The 24,744-nt window shown below is 43.9% G+C and overlaps 1 protein-coding gene across 1 annotated transcript in view; it reads left to right on the top strand.

Moving 5' to 3' along the window:
- The window catches only part of TENM4 (teneurin transmembrane protein 4), a 1,172,733-nt gene extending 1,150,651 nt beyond the window's left edge, over window positions 1-22,082 (top strand). The window contains 2 exon segments of the mRNA XM_030200091.1: window positions 6,761-6,903; window positions 21,204-22,082. Coding sequence (XP_030055951.1) covers window positions 6,761-6,903; window positions 21,204-21,962 — 902 coding nt within the window. The 3' untranslated portion in view covers window positions 21,963-22,082.
- The last annotated feature ends 2,662 nt before the right edge of the window (window positions 22,083-24,744 follow it).

The following is a 24,744-nucleotide window of genomic DNA, read 5'->3' as shown; positions in this document are numbered from 1 at the left end:
ACATTTTCCATTACATCTGTCTGTATTAAGCACCCCTTCCCTGTGCCGTCAAATGAATTTCCTGTGAAATGTGCTGGCAGGTTACCGTAGCTTAAAAAAAAATTTGTGTGAAGTGAAATGTGCTTTTCTGTCAGAAAAAGTTGTCACTGCCTCCTGGTGAATTAGTGGTGTTCTGCTGTTTAATCCCCCCAGAAGAAAATGTCATTCATTTATTTCTCGTCATGTTTAGAAGTAAGGCTTCTGGTAAGCAGCAAGCAAAGATTTGTGGAATCCTTTCAGAAGTATATACTTTTTTCTGTGCTAGAAGGTAGTGATACAGCCTTTGGGCTGATCCATACAGTGGCCTAGTGGTTAGGGTGGTGGACTTTGGTCCTGGGGAACTGAGGAACTGAGTTCGATTCCCACTTCAGGCACAGGCAGCTCCTTGTGACTCTGGGCAAGTCACTTAACCCTCCATTGCACCATGTAAGAGCCGCATTGAGCCTGCCATGAGTGGGAAAGCGCAGGGTACAAATGTAACAAAAATAAAATAGATACTATTGGAGATTCTACATGGAATGTTGCTATTCCACTAGCAACATTCCATGTAAAAGGCTGTGCAGGCTTCTGTTTCTGTGAGTCTGATGTCCTGCACGTGCAGGACGTCAGACTCACAGAAGCAGAAGCCTGCGCGGCCACATTGGTGATGTGCAATGGCCGACTTAAGTACATAAGTACATAAGTAGTGCCATACTGGGAAAGACCAAAGGTCCATCTAGCCCAGCATCCTGTCACCGACAGTGGCCAATCCAGGTCAAGGGCACCTGGCACGCTCCCCAAACGTAAAAACATTCCAGACAAGTTATACCTAAAAATGCGGAATTTTTCCAAGTCCATTTAATAGCGGTCTATGGACTTGTCCTTTAGGAATCTATCTAACCCCTTTTTAAACTCCGTCAAGCTAACCGCCCGTACCACGTTCTCCGGCAACGAATTCCAGAGTCTAATTACACGTTGGGTGAGAAAAAGTTTCTCCGATTCGTTTTAAATTTACCACACTGTAGCTTCAACTCATGCCCTCTAGTCCTAGTATTTTTGGATAGCGTGAACAGTCGCTTCACATCCACCCGATCCATTCCACTCATTATTTTATACACTTCTATCATATCTCCCCTCAGCCGTCTCTTCTCCAAGCTGAAAAGCCCTAGCCTTCTCAGCCTCTCTTCATAGGAAAGTCGTCCCATCCCCACTATCATTTTCGTCGCCCTTCGCTGTACCTTTTCCAATTCTACTATATCTTTTTTGAGATACGGAGACCAGTACTGAACACAATACTCCAGGTGCGGTCGCACCATGGAGCGATACAATGGCATTATAACATCCGCACACCTGGACTCCATACCCTTCCTAATAACACCCAACATTCTATTCGCTTTCCTAGCCGCAGCAGCACACTGAGCAGAAGGTTTCAGCGTATCATCGACGACGACACCCAGATCCCTTTCTTGATCCGTAACTCCTAACGCGGAACCTTGCAAGACGTAGCTATAATTCGGGTTCCTCTTACCCACATGCATCACTTTGCACTTGTCAACATTGAACTTCATCTGCCACTTGCACGCCCATTCTCCCAGTCTCGCAAGGTCCTCCTGTAATCGTTCACATTCCTCCTGCGACTTGACGACCCTGAATAATTTTGTGTCATCGGCGAATTTAATTACCTCACTAGTTATTCCCATCTCTAGGTCATTTATAAATACATTAAAAAGCAACGGACCCAGCACAGACCCCTGCGGGACCCCACTAACTACCCTCCTCCACTGAGAATACTGGCCACGCAATCCTACTCTCTGCTTCCTATCTTTCAACCAGTTCTTAATCCATAATAATACCCTACCTCCGATTCCATGACTCTGCAATTTCTTCAGGAGTCTTTCGTGCGGCACTTTGTCAAACGCCTTCTGAAAATCCAGATATACAATATCAACCGGCTCCCCATTGTCCACATGTTTGCTTACCCCCTCAAAAAAATGCATTAGATTGGTGAGGCAAGACTTCCCTTCACTAAATCCGTGCTGACTTTGTCTCATCAGTCCATGTTTTTGTATATGCTCTGCAATTTTATTCTTAATAATAGCCTCCACCATCTTGCCCGGCACCGACGTCAGACTCACCGGTCTATAATTTCCCGGATCTCCTCTGGAACCCTTCTTAAAAATCGGAGTAACATTGGCTACCCTCCAGTCTTCCGGTACTACACTCGATTTTAGGGACAGATTGCATATTTCTAACAGTAGCTCCGCAAGTTCATTTTTTAGTTCTATTAATACTCTGGGATGAATACCATCAGGTCCCGGTGATTTACTACTCTTCAGCTTGCTGAACTGACCCATTACATCCTCCAAGGTTACAGAGAATTTGTTTAGTTTCTCCGACTCCCCCGCTTCAAATATTCTTTCCGGCACCGGTGTCCCCCCCAAATCCTCCTCGGTGAAGACCAAAGCAAAGAATTCATTTAATTTCTCCGCTACGGCTTTGTCCTCCTTGATCGCCCCTTTAACACCATTTTCGTCCAGCGGCCCAACCGACTCTTTGGCCGGTTTCCTGCTTTTAATGTATCTAAAAAAAATTTTTACTATGTATTTTTGCTTCCAACGCTAATTTCTTCTCAAAGTCCTTTTTTGCCCTCCTTATCTCCGCTTTGCATTTGGCTTGGCATTCCTTATGATCTATCCTGTTACTTTCAGTTGGTTCTCTTCTCCACTTTCTGAAGGATTGTTTTTTGGCTCTAATGATTTCCTTTATCTTACTGTTTAGCCACGCCGGCTGACGTTTAGTCTTTTTTCCCTTTTTTCTAATACGTGGAATATATTTGTCCTGAACCTCCAGGATGGTGTTTTTAAACAGCATCCACGCCTGATGCAAGTTTTTTACTCTGCGAGCTGCTCCTTTCAGTCTTTTTTTCACCATTTTTCTCATTTTGTCGTAATCACCTTTTCTATAGTTAAACGCTAGCGTACTTGATTTCCTAGTTTCACTTCCTTCAATGCCAATATCAAAACCGATCATATTATGATCACTGTTATCAAGCGGCCCTCGTATCGTTACCCCCTGCACTAGATCATGAGCACCACTAAGGACTAAGTCTAGTATTTTTCCTTCTCTTGTCGGCTCCTGAACTAGCAACAGTGGAGGAGTGGCCTAGTGGTTAGGGTGGTGGACTTTGGTCCTGAGGAACTGAGTTCGATTCCCACTTCAGGCACAGGCAGCTCCTTGTGATTCTGGGCAAGTTACTTAACCCTCCATTGCACCATGTAAGAGCCGCATTGAGCCTGCCATGAGTGGGAAAGCGCAGGGTCCAAATGTAACAAAAATAAAATAGATACTATTGGAGATTCTACATGGAATGTTGCTACTATTGGAGATTCTACATGGAATGTTGCTATTCCACTAGCAACATTCCATGTAGAAGGCTGCGCAGGCTTCTGTTTCTGTGAGTCTGATGTCCTGCACGTACGTGCAAGACGTCAGACAAGCAGAAGCCTGCGCAGCCACATTGGTGATCTACATTCCATGTAGAATCTCAAATAGTAGCAACAGTGGAGGAGTATCCTAGTGGTTAGGGTGGTGGACTTTGGTCCTGAGGAACTGAGTTCGATTCCCGGCACAGGCAGCTCCTGAGGAACTGAGTTCGATTCCCGGCACAGGCAGCTCCTTGTGACTCTGGGCAAGTCACTTAACCCTCCATTGCCTGCCGCAATGAGCCTACCATGAGTGGGAAAGCGCGGGGTACAAATGTAACAAAAAAAAATCTCCAGTCTTCTTGGGCTTGATACACATGTGGAGGGTAATTTTATAACAAAATGCCTATCTTAGTAGGAAATTGCCTATTTTATAAAGACATGTGGATGCAAAAATGGTTTATGAAATGACTACCATGTTGTTTAAAATTCTTCTGGCTTAATAACACTCTTGAGGTAAGAGCTGCACTTGGCTAACCGTGACTAAAGGTAAGGTAGAATGAAGAGAGCTTCAGCACAGACTTGTTACACAGAGATGTTGGACAACTTGGGGAGGAGAAGTAAGGAGGAGGAGATGCTGGACACCTTGAAGGGAGGTAGAACAGGGAAGAGATGATGGACACCTTAGACAGGGTAGGTAGGGAAGAGGAGAGATGCTGGATTGTTGAAGGGTACAGAACAGAAGAGGAAATGCTGGACATAGATGAGGAGGGCCTTGAGACATTCCTTTGTGGGGGGAGCACACGGATGAAAGTTCATCTAGGGTGCCCCATTGTTCTCCTGAGATGTCTAGGGGCCAGTCTACTAAAAATGTTGGCCTTGCCTACATCCCAATGGCTTGATTTTCTACGTTTTTCACTTGGATGTTTTTTTTTCTAAAATGGTCAAAGCACAAAACCTTGTTCGAAACAATATTTTTGGAAAAAAAAAATAGACGTCTTTCTTTTTTCGAAAGTGGCCTTCTTTCCTATATGGATTTTGGATGTTTTGTTCAAAATGTCCAAAGTTGGACTTAGACGTTGTATTGAAAATGCCCCTCTATGTAGCTTTGTAAGTCTAAATGCTTTGAAAATATGCTTCTTAGCATGACAAAAGTAATCCAGACAGAAAAATTATTACAAAAAATAAGTAGAACCCTTCTCCCCAGCAAACATCATAAACCTCCAAATACTTCTCTAAAAAGCATAATAATCAAACATATAAACAGCGAGTGACCGTACTCACTCGCAAATGCGCAGTAGAGACCTTCTCTGCCCCGCCCCCACGTCAATACGTGATGACAGGGGGGCGGAACACAGAGGGTCTGTACTGCGCATTGCTGAGGGAGGGACACCGCCGTCTAACGCTCCCCCCACCCGAGTCGCCGCCGCCACCCACCTTCTACCCGGTCGGGCCCTCGCTCCACTATTGAAACAGCGAGGGTCCGGGAACGCAGCACTGAGCTCTGCTGAGCTGCCGACATCGCCCTTCCTTCTTCTTCTCTGCCTCTGTCCCGCCCTCGACAACGTTACATCACACGAGGGTGGGACAGGCAGAGAAGAAGAACGAAGGCCGACGTCGGCAGCTCAGCAAAGCTCAGTGCTGCGTTCCCGGACCCTCGCTGTTTCAATAGCGGAGCGAGGGCCCGGCCGGGAGGAAGATGGGTGGTGACGGCTCGGTGGGGGGGCGTGAACTCGGAGGGGGAGGGGCAGCGGCGAACTCAGCGGTGGGGGCAGGCCTTTCAACCCCCCCCCCCCCCCTTCCTATAATAGCCCGTTTTTACGGGCTCAAAGTCTAGTAAAATAATAAAACAGAAAAATAAACTATAAAAATTATTTTAAAAATAATAATAATATAAAGATAATATATCTTTCTCCTCCTGCCAGTCCAGAGGTAGAGCATTCCAAAGAACCAGACCATACACCGAAAAGGCGCATCAGCCATACAAAAAAAGGTGGAGGAATGACCAACTATCTTTATCTGTTGAATGCAAAGCTCAGACTGGCCAATATGCCAAGACCAAATAAGAGGCCCCGTCTCCTTGAAAGGCCTGGAACATTTTTTAAAAAGCACTTCAAAATGCAACATGTACATAACTAGTAGCTAGTGCAAAGTATTCAAATGCAGGGTAATATGATCTATCTGAGTGCCATTATCTAGGCAGCAAAATTTTGAATAAGCTCTAGTGCGTTCAGAGTAGAGAGCAGCATGGGAATGGAGATTACGGGATTCCTGCAGTTATGGAAGAAGCTGCCTCAGGATTTCCATAGGGATGGAAGAAGTTACCATGGGATTTCTGCAAGGATAGAAGAAGTTACCGTGGGATTCCCGCAGGAGTGTAGTCAAAATCTCTGTTGACTCCAGAATGAGGCTTGGAATGCCCAGAGAGGCACCTGGAATATCAGACTGAGGCTTGGAACACTTTTTGGTTGATACCATCCAAAAAGCCACAGGAGGCTGTTGGGGTTGGGAGGAAACAGAGGGCTGTGAGCAAGTAAATAATAGCATTTGACTCCTGCAGGTACGGGTGGGGATGGAGGAGATAAATTGTGGGGATGGGTGGGGATGGAATATATCTTAGTGGGTACAGGTGGGTATGGATTAGATTCCATTGGGGATGGCCAGGGATAGGTGAAATTTCTGTCCCCATGCAACTCTCTAATGCAGAGTAGACTGTATGTGGCATTACAGTAGTCTAGCCTGGAAAGCATTAGAGCCTGGACAGCTGTTTGAAAATCCCACTCAATCAAAGCCTACACAACAGCCACAACCTACAACAGGCAGATTTAATGACTCCAACAACCTTTACTGTCACTATAAAAAAAAAAAACTGGCCAGAACCATCCCCAAATAGTGTAACTGGCCCTTCATTACTCAACCATCATTCCTTCCATATGAGAAAAAGCTTAAGAGGTTACACTCTTCAGCTTGGAGAAGAGATGGTTGAGGGGACACTTATCAAATAGCTGAATCGAAATAGTTGACTTCTGATGTACAAGCCATTAAACAGTCAGTTGATTACTGTAAACAGCACAGCAGCGTCCACGAGACTTCAGAAGCCTTACTAAAACGCAGTTTGATTATATTTCACCTCGCTTTGCACAAAACAACTTCAGCTCAATTGCTTTAACTTAGCAAATGTGAAATGTAGGTATTAACGAGTCTAAGCTCTAAGGAATCCTGGGCTTGGTGTCACATTTTGTTAAGAAACCCTTTGGTTATACCAGAGACTTTACTCATTGCAATTCTGTGAAATGTGCTTTTTTTGTTTCCTGTTCCAGATGTCAACAACTGGCTGCTTACTTTTGGATTCCAGCTGCACAATGTGATCCCTGGATATCCCAAACCCGATATAGACACAATGGAGCCATCCTATGAGCTTATCAACACTCATATGAAAAGCCAGGAGTGGGACAACAGCAAGGTAACTCCACAATATACACACGTGTGTTCCACCCACTGTGTTGGGTATTAAAACTTTTCTAGCAGTTGATCCAGGGACTGGGACTTGTCCCAGCGAAACTTGGTTAAATTCAGACTGAAAATAGATAAAATCCTCATCACAGGAATGAGGAATCAAATCATAGTAACATAGTAGATGATGGCAGAAAAAGACCTGCACGGTCCATCCAGTCTGCCCAACAAGATAAACTCATATGTGCTACTTTTTGTGTATACCTTACCTTGATTTGTATCTGTCATTTTCAGGGCACAGAGCGTATAAGTCTGGCCAGCCCTATCCCCGCCTCCCAACCACCAGCTCTGGCACAGACCCTATAAATCTGCCTAGCACTATCCCCGCCTCCCAACTACCAGTCCCACCTCCCACCACCAGCTCTGGTACAGACCGTATAAGTCTGCCCAGCATTATCCCTGCCTCCCAACCACCAGCCCCGGCACAGACCGTATAAGTCTGCCCAGCACTAGCCCCGCCTCCCACCACCGGCTCTGCCATCCAATCTCGGCTAAGCTCCTGAGGATCCATTCCTTCTAAACAGGATTCCTTTATGTTTATCCCACGCATGTTTGAATTCCGTTACCGTTTTCATTTCCACCACCTCCCGCGGGAGGGCATTCCAAGCATCCACTACTCTCTCCGTGAAAAAATACTTCCTGACATTTTCTTTGTGTACAGTAAGTCCTGTCTTTGATTTTTCAAGTGACTGTTGGACAGAGTAGAGTCATTTTGTTTTTCACTTTATAAAGAAAATGTTTTGTCAAAGCCAGTTTTGAAATTTTCGGATAACAACTCTTCAACCCATCCTGTTTGAAGTAAACAGAATTATATATTTTAAATCTAAAATTATAGCCACCGACAGCCAGTGGCGTAGCCACAGGTGGGCCTGGGTGGGCCGGGGCACAACCACTTAGAGCTGAGGCCCACCCAACATTAGCACACGTTTAGCGGTAGCTGGTGGGGATCTCAAGCTCCGCCAGCTGAAGACTTCCCCCCGATGGTAACGAAAATGCTACTCTCCATGATACCGGCACCTGCGCGTGCTCAGTTTTCAGCGCATGCCTGCTGTAGACTGCCAAGGTGGAAAGAAGCATTTTCCCGCCAGCTGAGATATTTTTTTGGTTTGTGGGGGAGGGGGGGAGAGTCTTTTGTCTGGCTACGCCCCTGCCGACAGCTACCATTTTAGGAAGAAGACAGTAGACAAAAAAGAAAAACCGTTTTTAATAATCTTTCCATGTCTTTCTTCTTCCCCCTGTTTAATCCCTTCACTCCAAACCACATAGAATCCTTTGCTGTCTTTCAGGCCTGGAGGGACGTTTGTTCCAAGGTGATTGCTCAGCACAGCAAATGTATGGCTGCCTGGGCCACCAGGGTAGCCAGTACTAATCCTAACAGAACCCAGGCAAGTGTGCAGCCGGGTCCGATAGAGTTAACCATAAGCTGAGTCTGTCTTGTAAGCCGCAAGCACAATGAAGGGAATGGAAAGGGAAATGGGACTCGATATACCGCCTTTCGGAGGTTTTTGCAACTACATTCAAAGCGGTTTACATATATTCAGGTACTTATTTTGTACCAGGGGCAATGGAGGTTTAAGTGACTTGCCCAGCGTCACAAGGAGCTGCAGTGGGACTTGAACTCAGTTCCCCAGGATCAAGGTCCACTGCAATAACCACTAGGCTACTCCTCCACTAGCAACATTCCATGTAGAAGCCTGCCCTTGCAGTTCAGCAATGCGGCCGCGCAGGCTTCTGTTTCTGTGAGTCTGACGTCCTGCACATACGTGCAGGACGTCAGACTCACAGAAACAGAAGCCTGCGCAGCCATGTTGCTGATCTGCATGGAATGTTGCTAGTGGAATAGCACCATTCCATGTAGAATCTCCAACAGTAGCAACAGAATCTCAACATTCCATGTAGAATCTCAAATAAGGAAAGGGAAATGGGACTTGATATACCACCTTTCTGAGGTTTTTGCAACTACATTCAAAGCGGTTTACATATATTCAGGTACTTATTTTGTACCAGGGGCAATGGAGGTTTAAGTGACTTGCCCAGCGTCACAAGGAGCTGCAGTGGGACTTGAACTCAGTTCCCCAGGATCAAAGTCCACTGCACTAACCACTAGGCTACTCCTCCACTAGCAACATTCCATGTAGAATCTCAAATAGGGAAAGAAAAATGGGACTTGATATACCGCCTTTCTGAGGTTTTTGCAATTACATTCAAAGCGGTTTACATATATTCAGGTACTTATTTTGTACCAGGGGCAATGGAGGTTTAAGTGACTTGCCCAGCGTCACAAGGAGCTGCAGTGGGAATTGAACTCAGTTCCTTCTTAATTTTATTGAAAAATATTCTCAAAATATCCATCAGACCTTATATGGAAGTTAAGCCTCACCCAGCGCATCCCAGGGTGCACCGGGAAGGGCAGGGCACCGCCATATTGAAGAGGCGCCCAAAGGGGAGCCTACAACGAAATAGGCCGCAGGGAAGGGATAGCAGTCCGACTGGACCACCAAGGCATTTCTGTTCAATGTGGGGGTGGGGGGGTGGGGGGGGGGAGATAGCTTCCCTACTGGACCATCAGAGTTTTGTGTTTTGGGAGTGGGGGGGGGGGGGCAGGCTTATGTTTGACAGGTCTGGGAGAAAATCTCGGACCTGTCAGACCTCTTCAGTGGGTCTCCCCCATTCCTCTCTTGCTGGCAAACTGTTACACCGGCTCCCAAGCTGGAGTAGGGTTTGCAGCGGGAGCAGCGCTGTTGTTTGGCACACTGCCCACTGATCATTACGGAGGAATGCGAGAGACCCTCATTTGCATGCATTTGCATGCGATTAGCGATCAGAGCCTGCGAGCACATTGTTTCACGCGCTGGCCAGCTCCGATCATTGAGCGGAAACGAGCGTGGGTGCTAGAGGGTGCTATTGACCTCTAGCGCCCACGTTCGCTTTCGATCATCTGCCTGTTAGAGTAAGCGGCCAGCTCAGTTTAGGCAAATAGGAGATCTTCCTTCAGTGGGTAGAGCTTCATCTAGTTTTCAACAGTTTATCCAGGAGCCTGAAATCTGTCTCCAAACTTCATTGCTTTGAAGACGTCTTGTTAGAACCGTCAAAGGCTAAGGAACTGTTCAAAAGAGCAGGAAAGAGAAGAGAAGGTGAAACCGAGAAGGAAAAACAAAACAATTTCATGTGTGTTCTGTGTATTTTTCAGTACTTATACCTGAGTGGCACAGATGGATTTTATTATCAGCTGCTACCTTTGTGTTCTTAGACAGACATGTTGGTAAAGTCGAAAAAACATCACAGTCGGTGTGCAATTAGCTGGCCTAGCACAAACCTTTCACAGCGTTTGGTTTAGCTTTGTTATGCTCCCCGCTGCTCCTGAGTGACATTTGCAATCCAGCCCTCCGCAGTGCAGCACTTTCTGTCCCTGCGACTCTGAGGCTGCCATTAAATTGTTTGCTGAACAAGTTTGGTATTATTGGCCAGCAGGGGACTCCTGCCTGACCCCTTGACCTCTAGCAGACAGAGGAGCTCCAGCGCCTGACTTCAGTTTCATTCTTCCCTTTTCTCTTCTTGAAAGGGGAGTAATTGCTGGGAGTTCATCAGTTTCTGTCTGTCAGGGTGTGTGGGGGAGGGGTCATCGTTTGAAACAGCTGCACAGATATCACATGGTATGTGATACTTTATAATCAAAAATTCTCAAATTGCCCGGAGTGCAATAATATATCTCAAATACACAAAAATCACTCCTTTTATACAATCTGTAGATGAGTGCAAGACCCTGAACTATAATAACAAATACGTATGAATAAAATGGCCTCAATAGCCCAGGGAACCTATATTTAGGACTCCACTGAATTGGCCAACATCATGGGCTCCTCCTGCCTTCCGAAAAAACTCACAGACAACAAAAAAACTCCCTAACTCAGGGAGAAAAAGGTTCTGTGAATAAAAAACGGAAAGCGGAGTATTTTCAGCTATTAAAGAACAGTCAAAATCTATGCACCCCACTGCAGAGAGTACTTAATGGATGTAAAGAACTTGTAGATGCCCTTCATTGACCTCTTAATAATATAAACTGGAGAAATTCCAAAAATAAAGCACAATTACATTGTTTACTATTCAACACGGATCAGCCACAACATTCAAAAAATCAATCTCTTAGCTTGAAGCGCTGGTTTTTGCCTCTTCTGAAATCAGAGCAACCTGATTCTCAAATGTCGACAGTGAAAGAATTTCTACTAGCTGATGCGTTACTTCCAGTCAAATGTTTGCTCCGGTCATGAAGTTAAATCGAAAAAAAAATTTTTCAAAGTGGGTGGCGATAAATAATCTTCCTCACTCGCAATGTCTCACAAACTTTCCCGACAGCAAGGGACCCCACTGTTTCGCAACCTTCATCAGGAGAAATGTCAAAAAACAACAAAATGCTTTTTTCTTTTTCAATCCATCGCGAACAATGTTTCAGAAAATGGCGGATGTTCAAATAGGACGCCAACAACATAGCTCCACCCATTGGAAGTTGCATCACAGACTGTTGTATCCAATTGTATTACTTGAATTACTCGATTTGAAAATGACACGCCACAACTGCTTCAGAACTTAAAAAGATGATGTCAAAAAATGCAAGAAATGCAGAGTCTTGATGTGATAGAAATTCTAGCATTAAATGAAATGGAAAGATTTAAGGATGAAAACGGGAAAATTTTTTTAAAAATGCTTCCCATTCCATAGGTCCATTCAATCCATTCGGATGGATAGTTTGTAAATAATAAATCCATTTTTGTTCTTTTTGATGAAGAATACGTGAAACATCGCCTCTTCTGTTGTTATTTTTAAGCTGTTCTATAACTAAACATCGCAATTCTCTGAAATCGTGATTCTTATCTAAACAATGTTTAGCCAAAGGCATATGGATTTTTCTAGACTGAATAGCGTGCTTGTGTTCAGATAGTCTTACTTTGATCATACGTTTAGTTTGCCCTATATAGCGCAAACCACAAGGGCACGTGATCATGTAAATCACTGCTTTGGACGTGCAGGTAGTATCCCACTTTTGTTGGATTTATTCGTGATAGATTTGAATGCATGTCATCCTACCATCAAATTTCAACATACAGTCCATATAAGTGAAATCAGTTTTCTTGATGTAAAGATCACCAAAAACAGAGATAAACTTGAAACTGATGTCTTCACAAAACCCACCGATCGCAATTCTCTTCTGTCTTATGAGAGCATGCACCCCAAACATATAAGGAATAATCTTCCATTCGCGCAGTTTTTACGCTATAGACGGATTTGCGATACCCCACAGAAATACAAACATTCTGGTGGTCGATTAAAAGATAAACTAATTGAGAGAGGATATCCTACCAAGATTGTAAAGCATGCGTATAAAAGAGCTCTTTACAATCATCGTGAACATCTATTGGAATCTAAACCTCAGAAGCACCAAGAAGAGAAAGATCAAAAAATTGTTTGCATCATACAATATACATCATTGGCGCCTAGAGTTGCTAATATCATCTACAAGAATTGGAAAATATTATCTACTCATGAAGTTTTTGCCAGGCAGAAATGTATGATATCATATTCTAGACGAGCAAATTTATCTGAGGTGTTATGCCATCCGGATGTTAGAACAGCTCTTGATTGTAATCAAGATGAAATGCTCGGTCACAAGAAATGTGGGGAATGTGTTATGTGTGCAGTGATGGAAGAAACCAATAAATTTTGGGATAAGGTAAAACAGGAATGGATTTTTTTTAAGTGGGATACTACCTGCACATCCAAAGCAGTGATTTACATGATCACGTGCCCTTGTGGTTTGCGCTATATAGGGCAAACTAAACGTATGATCAAAGTAAGACTATCTGAACACAAGCACGCTATTCAGTCTAGAAAAATCCATATGCCTTTGGCTAAACATTGTTTAGATAAGAATCACGATTTCAGAGAATTGCGATGTTTAGTTATAGAACAGCTTAAAAATAACAACAGAAGAGGCGATGTTTCACGTATTCTTCATCAAAAAGAACAAAAATGGATTTATTATTTACAAACTATCCATCTGAATGGATTGAATGGACCTATGGAATGGGAAGCATTTTTTAAAAAATTTTTCCCGTTTTCATCCTTAAATCTTTCCATTTCATTTAATGCTAGCATTTCTATCACATCAAGACTCTGCATTTCTTGCACTTTTTGACATCATCTTTTTAAGTTCTGAAGCAGTTGTGGCATGTCATTTTCAAATCGAGTAATTCAAGTAATACAATTGGATACAACAGTCTGTGATGCAACTTCCAATGGGTGGAGCTATGTTGTTGGCGTCCTATTTGAACGTCCGCCATTTTCTGAAACATTGTTCGCGATGGATTGAAAAAGAAAAAAGCATTTTGCTGTTTTTTGACATTTCTTCTGATGAAGGTTGCGAAACAGTGGGGTCCCTTGCTGTCGGGAAAGTTTGTGAGACATTGCGAGTGAGGAAGATTATTTATCGCCACCCACTTTGAAAAAAAAATTTTTCGATTTAACTTCATGACCGGAGCAAACATTTGACTGGAAGTAACGCATCAGCTAGTAGAAATTCTTTCACTGTCGACATTTGAGAATCAGGTTGCTCTGATTTCAGAAGAGGCAAAAACCAGCGCTTCAAGCTAAGAGATTGATTTTTTGAATGTTGTGGCAGATCCTTGTTGAATAGTAAACAATGTAATTGTGCTCTATTTTTGAATTTTTCCAGTTCATATTATTAAGAGGTCAATGAAGGGCATCTACAAGTTCTTTACATCCATTAAGTACTCTCTGTAGTGGGGTGCATAGATTTTGACTGTTCTTTAATAGCTGAAAATACTCCGCTTTCCGTTTTTTATTCACAGAACCTTTTTCTCCCTGAGTTAGGGAGTTTTTTTGTTGTCTGTGAGTTTTTTCGGAAGGCAGGAGGAGCCCATGATGTTGGCCAATTCAGTGGAGTCCTAAATATAGGTTCCCTGGGCTATTGAGGCCATTTTATTCATACGTATTTGTTATTATAGTTCAGGGTCTTGCACTCATCTACAGATTGTATAAAAGGAGTGATTTTTGTGTATTTGAGATATGTGATACTTTATACCAGAGTTTGATTTGTTCTTGCCATTCTCAGGGCACAGACCGTAGAAGTCTACCCAGCACTCTTCTTGTACTAAAAGTTCTGAAGCTAACGACAAAACACCTTAAAATTTACACTTAAGCCCATCCATATCTATTCAGCCATGATCAGGGCGCAGACCATAGAAGTCTGCCCAGCACTGGTTTTACTCTCCAATTACCAGTGTCACCACCCAATCTCCTTATCTGAACCCTTCTCCTCCACTGCTAACTCCAGACTCCGTTCCTTTTCTCTCGCTGCACCATATGCTTGGAATAGACTCCCTAATTCAGTACGTCAAGCTCCATCTCTGGTCGTCTTCAAATCTAAGGTAAAAGCCCACCTTTTTGATGCTGCTTTTAACTCCTACCCCTTACTCACTTGTTCAGCACCCGTATTTTATCATTCCCACCTTAAGTAATTCCCTTATCTCTTGTTTGTCCTGTTTGTCTGTCCTAATTAGATTGTAAGCTCTGTCGAGCAGGGACTATCTCTTCATGTTCAAGTGTACTACGCTGCACACGTCTTGTAGCGCTATAGAAATGATAAGTAGTAGTAGTAGTAAGATTCCGTAGATCCCTTCCACGCATGTTTGAATTCCATTATCGTTTTCATCTCCAACACCTCCACCCTTTCCGTTAAAAAATACTTCCTGATATTACTCCTGAGTCTGCCCCCACCCCCCCACCTTCAACTTCAATTCATGTCCTCTTGTTCTACCGCCTTCCCGTCTCTGGAAAAGGTTCGTTTGCGGATTAATACCTTTCAAATATTTGAACGTCTGTATCACGTCATCCCTGTTTCTCCTTTCCTCCAAGGTATACATGTTCAGGTCGGGAAGTCTCTCCTCATAACCTTGGAAAAAGAGACCTGGTCACCCCTTTGTTTTAGAAAAGAGATCCATGATTGTGTAACCCTGGTCTCACCAGTCCGTGCACCAGCTAGCTCTTCGTAGGTCAGCACCCGAGACCAAGGCCATAAAAACCAAAGATTTCTCTTAGTCACTTCTGAGGCTTGGACCAGATAAAAATTCGGAAAGCTGTAGGTTTTCGGAGCTGGGGCTTTATTTCTCTTTACTCTTTTCTTTCTTTCCTTTTACCAGTCTGGGAGTACATTAGTTTCACTCTCACTCAAGAAAAGACTCCAGTCCGGGGAGTTATGCAAAATAATCAACTTTATTGAATATTCCTTAACAGGCAGTTCAAATCCTCTCAAATGCAAACAGACAATTTATAACCCAACTTGGTATCAGATATGAACTATAAATCCAGAGCCAAGCTTAGCGATATGGTGTATCTTCTTGAAAGTTACTTATAATTTATTTATTTATTTATTTATGACATTTATATCCCACAATATTCCCACCCAAGGGCAGGCTCAATGTGGTGTACAATAGTTAATATGCAGACAATAGTACAAAACACAAGGTCAAAAGAGGGAGAAAGAAATAACTGAGGAGGAAAGGAAGAGAGGGGAGGTGATAAATTATCACAGAGAGAGCCGTGGGTTAAAAGGGCGTGGCACCAGAAGAGCCCACGGCATATGCTCTGCGAAAAAGGAAGGTCTTGAGCTGCTTCTTAAAGGTCGGGTGATCAGGAGTGAATTTAATCTCTCGAGGCTGCCCGTTCCACAATTGAGTGCTGAGATAAGGGAAAGAGGAACCATAGACGGTCTTATATTTGAGGCCACAAGGAGCCGGGTAGTAGAGATTGAGGTATGAGCGGGCCGACCGTCGGGAATTCATGGGCGGCAGGTTAATGAGAGTGTCCATATAGGAAGGGGCTTCTCCATAGATGATTTTGTGCACCAATGTGCAGATCTTGAGCGCGATGCGATCCTTCACAGGAAGCCAATACAGCCGCTCTCGAAGTGGTCTCGAACTTTCAAATCTCGATTTGCCGAAGATGAGTCGAGCTGCTGTATTCTGAGCGGTTTGCAATTTTTTTAGGAGCAGGTTAGTGCATCCCCCGTAGATACTGTTGCAATAATCAAGATGGCTAATTACCAGGGACTGGACTAGATTGCGGAATACGTCTCAAGGGAAGAAAGGCTTGATACACTTAAGCCTTCAAAGAGAGTAGAACATATGCTTGACTGTAGAGTTCACATGCTGCTCCAATGTCAAAGATCTGTCAACCAGGACTCCCAAGATTTTTAGGGATGCCGAGATAGGCAGCTCGGGAGTAATTAATTTAGGAGGCCTGTGTTTGTTAAAGGGAGAGGAGAGGAGCAAGCAGTGCATTTTCTCTGCGTTGAGTTTAAATTGAAAAGAATTGGCCCAGTCGAGCATGGTTTTAAAGCCTTGCCGAATCCTACAGGTTATTTCAGTTAGGTCTTTTTCAAAAGGGATGAAGATAGTGATATCATCTGCGTAGATAAACAGGTTTATTCCCAGTTTAGAGAGAGCAGTTGCCAGAGGGATCAACATCACGTTGAAGAGGGTAGGTGATAGCGGGGAGCCCTGTGGCACACCGCAGTCTGCTTTCCAGTGAGAAGATAGATTAGAGTTGGCGTGTACTTGGTAGGACCTGGATGTAAGAAAACCTCTCAGCCAGGCCAGCACCAAAATAGTCAAGAAGCCACAAAAGTATTCCGTGGTGCACCATATCAAAGGCACTGGACATGTCGAACTGCAGAAGTAAGATACTCTTCCCTTCAACTATTTCCCTCTTGAAGTTAGATAGGAGAGTGACAAGTACGGTCTCAGTACTGTGGAGCGGTCAAAATCCTGATTGCGAAGTATGTAGAATATTAAATTTATTCAGGTGCTCACTAAGTTGCCTATTCACCAGGCTCTCCATGAGTTTTACAAACAGGGGAATGGATGCTATTGGCCGGTAATTGGACAGATCACTACGTTTTTTTCTTAGCGTCTTTAGGAACCGGGGTAAGCAAGATGTTACCATGGCTTGTAGGAAACTTGCCTTTACCAAGCATGTAGTTGAGGTGTAGCGTCAAGTCATCTAGCAAGCAGATCATCCTTTTTAGACCAGACCTCCCTGTCTGTCCACCCTCTCCTCTAAAGGAGTACTTCTCTGAGCTACCACTTTTGACTCTGAACAGCTGCTCCCAGGCTAGGATCCCCTCTTTCCCACCTGGAGCACTCCTCCACTTCTCACAGTTGATGCTAGAATTTGCAGAAACCACCTCTTTGGTCAGCCTTAGTTTCTTGAACCCATCCAGGACTCCCCCTCTCCTCCAAGGATCTCGGTGATGGGGTACAGGCAACCAAAGACCTCATACACTCCCCATAAACATTATTTATTAACTCCTAACTCCTTCCACACTGTCACTCATCAACCAGAAACATTTTCATCTGCAGCTGACCCAGGAACCCAAATCCTTGGGCTGGATCCTTCACCACCCACAGCCTCAGAAACCTTCCCTCAGAAACTCTGGAGAGTTATCTCGTGATCTTTAATAATTCCCATTATAAAGAGGGATCACAATTGGAAACATCATAACATTACTGTATTTGTTCATACCGGAATTGGCGAATGCCTTTACGGTACTATGTAAGCCACATTGAGCCTGCAAACAGGTGGGAAAATGTGGGATACAAATGTAACAAATAAATAAAATAAATGTCAGTTTTCCCGGAAGCAGTTTATTAACAGGGAAGACGTTTTTATTATTGCAAGGGGAGAAGGTGGCCAAAATAGGTGCCCATCCAAAAAAAAACGTCCATTTTGGCCCCCTTAATAATAAAAACATCTTTTTTGGCAGTGCTTCACTCAGCTGAGACCTGGAAGTCCCTGAGCCAATCACAACGCAGTTAGCTGAGCTAAACGCGCTGTGATTGGCTCAGAGACTTCCAGGTCTCAGCTGAGTGAAGCACTGCCAAAAAAGACGTTTTTATTATTGCAGGGGGGAATGACGGCCAAAATGGACGGGTTTTTTGGATGGGCGTCCTCAACTGCACTGTCCTCTGTCCAGCCGCATCGGAGGGGGTGAGCAGCGCAGCGTCTTCGGGCGGCACAGGGAGGCGTATTTGGCATGCGCATGCTTGACCGGCCGACTGGCCAACTGTTTAACGACGGAATAGAGAATGCAAGTGAGCTACATCGAGCAGCTCATTTGCATTCCTATTCCTTGATGCATGCCCGTTCCTTACCAATTCGCTAAGGGAATCGGTAAGGAAAGGGCTTTAACGAGTCTTGAGTGCATCTTGCCCATAGTCCTAATGCTCCAACAAATAGCCAAGATTTCCCTAACTCTAGAAAAGGCAAGGTATAATAATCTGATAAGGACTGATAACACTATCACTGCACAGCCACCGTGTCTGCCACCTAGATGCCTGCTAGCCTGTGATTATCATGGAAGTAAATTTAAAACAAAAGGGAGAAAATATTTCTTCACTCAATGTGTAATTACACTCTGGAATTTGTTGCCAGAGAATGTGGTAAAAGCATTTAGCTTAGTGGGGTTTAAAAAGGTCTGGTTAACTTCCTGAAAGAAAAGTCCATAAACCATTATTAAGATGGACTTGGGGAAAATCCACTGCTTATAGGCAGCATAAAATGTATTGTACTGTTTTGGGATCTTGCCAGGTATTTGTAACTTGGATTGACCATGCAGTTAGACAGTATTCTGTATTTCCGTGCGCAACTTTTCAGAATGCCCCCCAACAAGCCCATGGGCACTCCCCCTTGAGATACGCACCACAGGAGTTAGGCGTCATGCCTTATAGAATAGTGCGCATCCAGATGTGCACACAAATTTTAATGGGTGCCAATTAACATCAATAATTGGTTATTATTTATTTTAGTTATATTTGTACCCCGCGCTTTCCCACTCATGCAGGCTGTTATTGGTGGTTCGGAGCTCTTTATCAGAATGTATTTGCGCACACATCTCGGAAGCGTGCCCAAAGTTGGACGTGCAACTTTGGGCACCATATATGTTATGAGGGAAAGAGTTGTACACCCAGGATGTAGGGAAAGACACACTTAGGCAGAGGCCCAGAGATCCAAAAATTCCTCTTTATTATCTTCTGATAAGCAATATGAACCACTGAAAGTACATGAAAATGAAAAGAATATTTATTCTGCAAAGCAACACAGATAAAGTGCAAACGAAAATAAAGATTATAAGACAGTTCTTAGAACCCTAATACTATTTCCTAAGACAGATACCTCAGATAGTAAAATAGGCAGGAATCAAATGATTATAACACATGTTCCCTACAGGCAAAAGGCCCCTGATAATCCCAGCTGTGATAGTGATCACAGAAATTAAAACATACAACCTTTTTATGGTGGTAGAGTTGTTTCCTTCATGAAGGCAGCTGGAACAGCAGGATACTGCAGTGCAGGACATGGTGCTCTCACATTTGTTCTTCTGTTGTCCATGTTCTTGAGGTTAATGGTGATGACTATACTGATGACCTCTCTGCCTTTGTATCTGCATCTTTATACAGTTTGATATCAGTAATGTCTTCAGATATCCATTACATATATTACATTGCATAAAATATCTTATACTAGTTAAAGAGGCCCGTTTCCAACAGAGAGGAAACGGGCGCTAGCAAGGTTCCAGGGCCCCCTCCCTACCTCCCTCCGTCCTCCAATGTCCAGGCCCCCCCCTCCCCTCTGAGTTCCATGCCCCCTACCTGCCTCTCTCCCTCCCTCTCCCCCGAGTTCCAGACACCCTTCCCTCTCCTCCGAGTTCCAAGACCCTCCCCTCCTCCTCCTCCTGCCCACCCCCTCCTCCTCCCCCCTCCTCCCCCTCCTCCTTCTCACACCCTTCCTCCCCTCCTCCCCTTTCTTATATAGCGCATATACCTTTTACAACTCAGTGCATTTTAACAATAAGAATAACTAGGCATAGCTGGGAACTTAACAATAATACATTTATCAAACCAGTTTAAATCCTTGATATTACATACTTATGAAATAGATAGATTTTTTGAAAGATTTTATAATTAGATGCTTTCTGGAAGTGAGCTTCTTACTTTTGCTGCATGATATGGTGGAGGTGAGGGATATGTCTGAATTTAGGGAAAGCATGGGGCAGGCTCTTGGGATCTCTTAGGGAAAGGAGGAGATAGTGGTTGCTGTGGATGGGCAGACTGGATGGGCCATTGGCTTTTATCTGCCATCGTGTTTCTATACCTATCCTCAAAACTTGGGGCTCCAAGTAGTCTGGGGGCTGCATAAACAATAGTCCTTATCCAAGGATGTCTGCATTCTTCCAGACTGAGTCTTAGATGGTTCACCGGATAGACAGTTTCATCAGGGTCATAGCCATTACCCTTATCTGATACAAGGTAGAGCAAAAGTCTTTTAGCACAGAACATCCATGTGACATCACAAGCTTGGTCAGATTAAATTCTGTGATATCAAACATATAAATGGCAAGTGACCGACTCACCTGCAAATGCGCAGTAGAGACTTCCCTCTCTGTCCCGCCCTCGCGTCAAGACATGATGACGTCAGAGGGCGGAACAGAGAGGGAAACGGAGTCGGCCGCTGGAGCCTGGAAACCAACATCGCGCGCACCAACCTCCCCCCTCATCCCCGCCGCCGCTCCGGGCCACCTCCATATCGGGCCCCCTGCACTGACCTGACAGCGCCTCTCACCTCGGTGTGGAAGCGCTGCAGGCAGCTGCAGCAGAGCGATCTGCTGCCGCCTGCAGCGCTTTCACACGGAGGTGAGAGGCACTGTCAGGTCAGTGCAGGGGGCCCGGCACGGAGGGGGGAGGGAGCGGCGGCGAGGAGAGTAGCTGGAAATCTCGCCCATTTTAACGGGCTTAACGGCTAGTACAGGTTATATTGTGGCAGAGGGCTTTACCCCCTACATAATGTCATTGAATATCCCTCTTACCAGCATATATATATGGGTGGGAGCTGCTTCTGCTCAGAGAAATGTTTTTGAATCTCAATTCCTAGAATTGTATGGCAGAGATCTAGTCAAGATAAGTTAAAATAATCAGAAAGTGCAAAGTACAAATGAAATTAAAATGTGTGCTTTCTTGATGACCCTGGGTATGTTCGTTATCAAAAAGTTCAAATCAGTAACTAAGGTACAGCATTATCACTGAGCCAATTAAACTTGGCAGTTCTTCACTAGACCGTTATGTTTAGTGGTTTGTAATGCACCTTTTATCTAATGTGTATCTCTTCTCTTTTCCCTGCCAGTCCATCCTGGGAGTACAGTGTGAAGTGCAGAAGCAGCTGAAAGCTTTCGTCACCATGGAACACTTTGACCAGATTTATGGATCCAGCATTGCCGGCTGTCAGCTGCTCAAGGATAACAAAATATTTGCATCAGGCGCTTCCATTTTTGGCAAAGGGGTTAAATTTGCTCTTAAAGATGGGAGGGTCACCACTGACTTCATCAGCATGGCAAACGAAGACGGCAGGAGAATTGCCGCCATTTTGAACAATGCCCTCTACCTGGACAACTTGCACTTCACCATTGATGGAGTAGACACACATTATTTCATCAAGCAAGGGCCATCAGAAAGTGACTTATCCATACTGGGTCTCACTGGTGGGAGGAGAACCCTAGAAAACGGTGTGAACGCTACAGTGTCCCAAATCAACACAGTTCTCAACGGAAGGACTAGACGGTACATTGATATCCAACTACAGTATGGTGCTCTGTGCTTAAACACACGGTACGGTACCAGCTTAGATGAGGAGAAGGCCCGAGTCCTGGAGTTAGCCAGACAGCGTGCTGTATCCCAAGCCTGGGCTAGGGAGCAACAGAGACTACAGGATGGGGAGGAGGGCAGTCGCTCATGGACGGAAGGGGAAAAGCAGCAACTGCTAAGCATAGGCCGGGTGCAGGGCTACGATGGCTATTTCATCATCTCAGTGGAGCAATACCCAGAACTATCGGACAGCATCAACAACATCCATTTTATGAGACAGAGTGAAATGGGCAGAAGGTGACATAAAAGGTCAATGTGTTGACTTCTTGCCAAAGACAGCTACTTTTGTGGCCACCTACTTGACTGTGTTGGACTGAATCCTTTTATAAAAAAAAAAGAACAAGGAAAGATTGAAAGACGATATTCGGTTGCACTGTAACTCATGCAACATCCTTTTTTTTTTTTAATTTGGCCTTCACACATTCTGCAATGAACAGAAGTCATTTTTGCTGCCATGTGAGCACAGTGAAATTTACTGTTTCTTGTTTCTTTTCCCTCGTGAGGAATTTTAAGTAAGGAGTGTCAACGTATGTTAACAAGTACTCAGTGTGAAGTGAGAAATGGATGTCTATAATAACTTGTCTCATTTTAACTCTTTCTTACATGGGGCAGGGGACAGCTAGCCTTCCAGAAAAAGAATTAGATTTTTTTTTTTTGTTTTCTTTTTAAAAAAAAAAAAAAAAGAAAAATGAAAAAGAAATTTCATACAACGTCACGTAGAGAACTGAATTTTTGCCTTGGTCTGATGGGAAGTCTTTATCATTCCTTCATAGTCAGTTATTACTATTTTCAAATTGCTGCCCTTAATCATATATGACAGGAGTAGGTGTCGGTCCTTTTGTGTCCCAATTCTATGGTCTCGCCAAGTTTGGGCAGTGAATGAAAAGAATATTTTGGCAAGATTGAGTGGGACTTGGGACTAAAGTGTCTTATAGGGCTCAACTGGAAGATGCATAGAGACAACCTGATTCCTGGTCTCATAAGGCAACAGTCTGACGATGCGTGTATACAGAGAGCTCTGTCCCGTATTTCATTTGGGACGTTAAAAGTAAAAGGTTTGGGGCTCCTACTGCACAGCTGCATTGGGAAAATGAAGCTTCTATACCAAAGTTACAAGAAGTAACTGACATTAACTCTTTCCACTTCTGCACTAGGTGGAAAAAATTGTTTATCTTTTTTACAGATAGCCTTTTAGTTTTTTTGCAAACTTCTTTATAGTTAATGGATAGCCCTACAACTCTAGATAGAGCACAGATGATTCTTTATTGATGGCAATCTCTTATGTCAGATAAAACCGCAAATGGATTTCAGTACCTGTTAACACGCACACCCCCTCGTTCATTTTTAAGTATTTCTATTGACTTGGTTCCATCCCCCCGCGGTGACCCACACTGTCTTGCCTCAAAGAAGGCAGTTCATTCAAGAGTTGCTTTGCAGATTTGCTTTTACCAAGAAGGTCTGAACTTATATTTTCTGTCTTTATTATAACATTTCCTAACCTGGAAACAGAGATGTTCAGCATCGTACTGGTTGAGGTATTTATGGGCACTGGTGAACATGGTCAAGGGGTCATCTCCAGGAATCAAGCGAGTGTCTCAGATTAGTGATTTTTAAGATATTTTTCAAAATTAAAAAAAAAAAAAGAAATACGCAAACATAAAGTATTGATTCCGTCACTCTGATGGTTAGCGGCTTTTCCTGGAACATTACGTCCTACGATTGTATCAGTGTATTATGATTGGGTTGAAACTGAACGTGTCACTTGAGTGTTATCATAAACAGGAAGGAACGCTAATTGTAACTATTGTGGAATTGTCCGGGTGGTTACCGTAGAAAGAGAAAAACAAATGGTAACTTGTAATGTGGTTTAATGTACTGTTCCAATTAGTATTAACCCTCTCTAGTGCAGGGTCCAAACTTATTTTATTGGCCTTTTTCTTTTTTCCAAATTTCAGACAGTCTAATGATATCTCAAGAAACTTTTATCTTGCTAAGTACTGTTTTTTTTCCTTGGATAATAAAACTTTCCGATTTTAGGTAAAACAAAAGGCTCTAGAGGTATCATTTACTTAAAGACTGATGAAAATTTGCATATAAAGAAACACCAGTGATTTAAGGCTACAGCATTTTTTTACGGAATCTGTACCTATGATTCAGGCTGACACTAAGAGATCATTTTAAGTGTAGAGGGGGCAATTTTCAAATGTCTGCGGGGGGGAGTTGCAGTGTCCACAGGGTACCTTTACCATAAGGTCTTTGCACCAGTTCTGCAAAAAGAAAGTCCAGGCGTGTTTTCCCCTTTGAAATACTGCCTGTGAAAATGTACCTACAGTATGGAGATTCCTCTCCCTTTTCTGTGGGTACCTTTTTATTTCAGAGCAACACGCACAGGGACCCTGTTTACTAAGGTACAGTAAGATTTTGCTTTTACCATACTGCAGCAGCCAAAAATAACGTGCAGAAGTGCAAAGGCTGCGCAGGAACTGTTGGGGGCGTGTCCACCGCGTCCTCTGCCCTTATCGCTGAGGAAAGTTCCTCACCACTTTAAATTCATTCCCAATTAGCATAGAAGAACTTAGCACCTCATGTGCAATGGGCAGTCCGTTCCCGTCTCTGCCCGTCCCGCATTTAGCGTAGCATTTTTAGTGGTCCTTTTCGAAAGGCGCGCTAGCGTTTTTAGTGCACGCTAAACACTAGAGACACCCGTAGAAATATATAGGTGTCTCTAACGTTCAGCGCAGGCTCATTTTTAGCATGCGCTAAAAACGCTAGCACACCTTTTTAAGAGGACCCGTAAACGCACTGGCTATTTGCAGTAGCCATTAGCACTGGCTAAGATCCATGCTAAGGTGGCAGTTTTATAAATCGGTGCTATAAATTAAGCCACCGGATAACCTTTATTCGCAGTCGCACAGATGCACAGTCTCAGCCCAAACTGGACCCAACACAGGCTGTGTTTCGGCCCTCAAGCCTTCCTCACCTGAGCAGGGCTGGTGTTAGACATTCAGGGCCCAGGGCATAAA

This window comes from Microcaecilia unicolor, chromosome 4, assembly GCF_901765095.1.
Source record: "Microcaecilia unicolor chromosome 4, aMicUni1.1, whole genome shotgun sequence".
Classification (NCBI taxonomy): domain Eukaryota; kingdom Metazoa; phylum Chordata; class Amphibia; order Gymnophiona; family Siphonopidae; genus Microcaecilia; species Microcaecilia unicolor.
The sequence above is the reverse complement of the archived record's forward strand: the minus strand, read 5'-3'. Positions and strand labels throughout refer to the sequence as shown.